Source organism: Triticum aestivum, chromosome 3B (genome assembly GCF_018294505.1).
Source record: "Triticum aestivum cultivar Chinese Spring chromosome 3B, IWGSC CS RefSeq v2.1, whole genome shotgun sequence".
NCBI lineage: Eukaryota > Viridiplantae > Streptophyta > Magnoliopsida > Poales > Poaceae > Triticum > Triticum aestivum.
This window is the reverse complement of record NC_057801.1, coordinates 804,655,356-804,660,228: the sequence shown is the minus strand read 5'-3', so window position 1 is coordinate 804,660,228 and position 4,873 is coordinate 804,655,356. Positions and strand designations below refer to the sequence as shown.

At 43.0% G+C, this 4,873-nt stretch overlaps 1 protein-coding gene across 1 annotated transcript; it reads left to right on the top strand.

The window, feature by feature from the left end:
* Nucleotides 1-1,227: 1,227 nt before the first annotated feature.
* Nucleotides 1,228-2,378, top strand: LOC123066726 (uncharacterized). Its single transcript, XM_044489760.1, has 3 exons — nt 1,228-1,508; nt 1,590-1,662; nt 1,771-2,378. Exons 1-3 carry the CDS (start codon nt 1,291-1,293, stop codon nt 2,020-2,022), a joined length of 543 nt encoding a protein of 180 aa, XP_044345695.1. The 5' UTR covers nt 1,228-1,290; the 3' UTR covers nt 2,023-2,378.
* Nucleotides 2,379-4,873: the final 2,495 nt, after the last annotated feature.

Here is a 4,873-nt window from a genome sequence, read left to right as displayed (position 1 = left end):
TGGGAGAGATGCGAGGGAAAAGCGTCAAGAAACGGCGGGAAAAGACCCTCGGGTCGCTTCCAGGGCGGGCCCACGCGCCTTTTTCGCTTGCGCCGGCTCCCCAAGCGCCCCCCAGGGCGCCGGGTTCGGCCTGGGTCCGCCGGCACCAGTTTTGGCCCGAGCCGGCGAAAAACGGGCTTCTGGGGGCGCGACTGGGGCCTTTTTTGGCGCCGCCACGGCAAAATCGCCTGGGGAGGGCCTGTTGGGGGCGCGGCTGGAGATGCCCTAAGCTCAGTACTTGTGTGCACACATTTTATAATATAAGAGTGCTTTTAAAAATGTTTTTATATTGTGAGACGGATGAAGTATGATTCTGCTACAAAAGCATCTTCCTTTTTTAGTTACAAACAGATATTCTGGACTTCTTTTCAGTAAACGGTTGTGATCTGATTATACATACTATGTAACTACAATGAACGGGTGGGCAGTTAACGGTAGTGATCCAATAATAGCAAAGGTTCCACTATGCCAATGCCCGGATGTGATAGAATAGATAGACATCCCAACGCTGCCACAAGAAAAGAAAATACTCCACACATCTCATGTGAAAGAAATAGGCCTATCTCAGGCCTGTGTCACTGTCCGAATCTGCTTCCGCTAAGTGCAGTGCTTGCGTGCACACATCTTATGTGCGATCGATGCGCCAACATGAGCTCAAGACCATGCCAGGTTCCCACACAGAATCAATTCCATTGGAGTCGGACACGCTTGTTCGTCTGCTACACGTACCAGCCATGTGTATTTGTCCACCTGCTCCATTTTCTGACGACATTGCTCTCCACTGACAGCTACTCCTACTTGTGAAACTAAGCCTGCATTCCTGTTAGTTCTTCAAATTAAGGCGGGAAATATGATGCGTTCGCTCCACATTTCGCTACATTCCCCCACAAGCTACTTACATATGCATGTATACACGTTCTATTTCTTCTCTCAGGAATCAGGATTCAGGAGTAAGGGCAAAGCTAGAGAGCGGTGTCCATCTGAAGTCTGAACCTTGCTTTGTATGCACCCATATGCTTGCAGGTGCAGCTTGCAGCTTGCAGCTAGCTGCGGAATACCAATACCGTGCGACAATGGCCACATGATTCCTGACCTTGGGTTCTCCTTTTCCCCTTGCTTCCTGTCGAGGCGATGCCATTGTCACTCTCCTACACAAGGAACATGGACAGCAGCCTGCCATAATATATACGCAGCAATAGTCTACACAAACACAAGGGACCAACCATCAGTTCCTGCATTTCATCGAAGAAGATGGCTGACAATGCTGCGGAGGTGAAGCAGAAACCTCAAGGTGAGGTGAAACCAGATGAGGGTCAGAGCCAGGCCGCGGAGAAGAGCGAGAAGAAGGCGGAGCTGAAGCCCGATGAGGCGAAGAAGCTGATCGAGTTCATGGCGAAGAAGTACGACGAGCACGTGGCGAAGGTGGACTCGTTCGACGACTTCTACCACGCCATCTACGAGCTCATCCAGTAAGTTTCTTCCTCCGAACCTTACGTGCATTCAGTTCATCTCCATCGTTGATTCACCATCACCGCTGAACGATCCTTCAGGAAGTTCTGCGAGGAGCGCGGGCAGGTGCAGTACAGGATCCCGCCCAGGGAGAAGCTGCAGGAGGTGTACAAGGTGAGTGGCCGCGTTCCTTTCTTCCTTATCGGCAATCTTCAGTAAATGAGAGGGTGGACGTCTCACATTTGTGTCTGGATCGTCGGAATGGATGGCGGGAGCATGCAGAAGCACCACACGTCCGGGGGCGAGGTGAAGCGGGAGGAGTTCGCGAAGATGAGCGGGGAGCTGGTGAAGCGGGACAGCTTCAGCTTCGGCAAGGCGACCACGGAGCTGCTCATGTTCCTGTTCGGCGCGCCCATGTGCGCGCTGGTGGCCAAGCGGGTCCTGCCGGGGCTGGGCTGGGTCTCCGACGACACCGTCATCCCGCTCGCCACCTCCGGCGCCGTCGCCTACCTCGTCCACTCCAAGAAGCTCTGATCGATCCATCATGTCTGAACCGAGTGACTGTATACGGATATGTGGCAGTAGATTAATGCGATGGCCGGGCTCAAATATTGCAGCGAGCACAAATTTAACTGCAGTAATTGACTATCAGACTGCTGGGTTATTTTTACGTATTTGTAATAAAAAGAATGGCGGGTAAAAATATAGACCGGGGAAAAAAGGGGCACACCACCCTAAAGTGAAAAATTGCGCGGTAGCGGAAGGTAGCGGCACATCCTCGACCGTTCCTCTCAGCATCTAGATTGATGCTACTTTTCTTTGTATATGTTGCCAATTTATTTCTCAGATAAATAGACATCAATACAGAAGAAGAGAGGTCCACACCTACAGGTTTTTGTGTCACGTAACTGTGAGAAAGAGGAAGCGATGCATGCAGGCACATAGATTCCCTCTCCAACTAGACTTGCATTTGTTTTCTTATATCATTTTGAATGGCTAATAACTTTTAAATAAAAATTAGTTTGTGAAACATTTTACAAATTTGAATTCATGGCGAATAGATCTTTAAAACAAGACTGATCATGAATATGTTTTGAATGGGTTTAAAAATACGGATTTCACATATTTCATATATATATTATGATAATATATTCCAGTCATTCTGAAAATATTTTCTAATGACGTATTTCACTCATTTTAAATCAGATTCCACAATTTTAAGAACAGATTTCGCTCATTTTATTTAACATATTTCACTCATTTCCATCATGTCAAAAAAAATTATATAACATATTCCACTCATTTCAAAAAGATTTAGTAAGTACTCGCTCTGTAAAAAAATATAAGAGTATTTAGATTACTAAAGTATTGATCTAAACGCTCTTATATTTGTTTACAGAGGTAGTAACATACTTCAGACATTTTAACCATATTTCACATACTTAAAAAAAATCAGTCATTTTATATAACATCTTTCACTCATTTCAAAATAGGTTTCGTTTTAACATATTCTACTCATTCGAAACAATCATAAATAAAAAAATTCAGAACCCACATTTCACTGGCTTGTTTCAAAAAATGACATCTATTTCAACTGCACATTTTTGAAAAAACATATTTCACTCTTTCGAATAAATTATTACACATTTACAAGTGATCGACTTCACAAGTTCTTTTTTTTTCTTGTGAAATAGGTTTATTTCACATATCGAATGTGAAACGTCAAATTTTAAACATGTTTGAAATGTATCCAAGATTGGTCTTCGCGCCAAGAGTTCAAATATATAAATTATTTCACAAACAAACTTATATTTTGAAAGATATGATTAATTTAAACTGTCTAAGATAAAATAAAGTCGTTGGATTTATCTGAGAGGAAGAGAGAGGAGAGATGTATGAGTAGTATCCGTTACTGACAATAGTAGTATTGCGGGGCCCATCCTGGTTGGTTACCAAACAATAGCAACTGTAATTTAGAGAGACTAAAAATAAAAAATCAATTGAACAATACAACATAGATTAGTTTTGTTCTAAAATACACATGAATGCTACAAATAATGTAACAAATGAGAGCGGAAGAAGGACTTCGAGAGCACACTCCATGCGGACAACTTACGCACTTCAGGAGTATATACATTTAGTTACTTGAAAAGTTATTAGCCTTATGATCTAGAAACTTCTATCAAATTATCTTCAATTTTTAAACACTCTACAACATTCACCAAGTTGGGCGTGTATTTTAACATACTATGTACAAGTAAGCGTATAAAATCAGATAATCAGAAATAAAGGGCATAGCCAACCAAAAAAAATACAAATAAGGGACATACATTTCTTGGAGTAATTTGGTACTTTTGGATTTGTTAGGGTAAAATCCACCATAGCAAATATTCTCCTTAAACATCTTAACCTAAGTTTTATAAACATTTTTCTGAAAAATATAGTTTTTTAGTATAAGAGAATATATTTGTAATGATAAATATAAAATAGTAAGAAAAATACAAATATGCATGACCAAGATCACATTATAAGTTATACTAGCTATACATAAAAAATAGCATTTAAAACAATATGGAGATCATTAATACATTTAATGAAAATATCAATTATAATAAAGTATCAAAGTTTAGTACAAATACAAAAAATAGATCAGTTTTAATTGGCCGTGACCCGACAAGTAGCTAAATTATTGCCAACAAAAATAAATAAGACAAATCGATACACGTAAATATCGGTAGACATGACAAATATGCGAATCAAAACTGTTTGTACAATTATGCTAGTTCGTAGGACCGTTCTTACACGAAGTGGGCCACGCCCGATGCTGGCTGTTACACAGGCGCCTCGTAGTGTTGTGCCCTCTTCAAGAGTTCCATCACGACAAAGACTATCACATGCTCCTCTTGCACGTATTCCGCCAAAGAGAACAGCGTTGATGAATACGGGAAAATAAACGACACCACGGGGATGGCTTGCGGCACCTCTACGAGACGGGTCACGAGGATGGTGGGATCACCGATGATAGATCCTAGCTGTGAGACCTCATGGGAGTGATCATCAAGAGGATTTAGGTTTGCGGGCGATGGGTGAAACAAGAGCTCGAGATTGAGGCGGCGTCTGCCTCGAGCTGGCTCCCCACCTCCCGGTAGAGAACGGGGACGGCGATGAGAAAGTCCGTCCATGTTAGTGCACTATGGTGGTGCACTGCATGCAGCGGAGTCACTGATGCCTCGAGATCCGTCTGCCCGACGGTGAAGTGATGTCGTTACCATCTGAGTGATGTGGCAGACACATTGCATGTTCCTGCGGCCTGCCATGGCGGGGTGCACGCTGGCAACGTTTGGTCATGTCACTCAGATTTGGGGGTTTCTTACGTTGGGGAGAG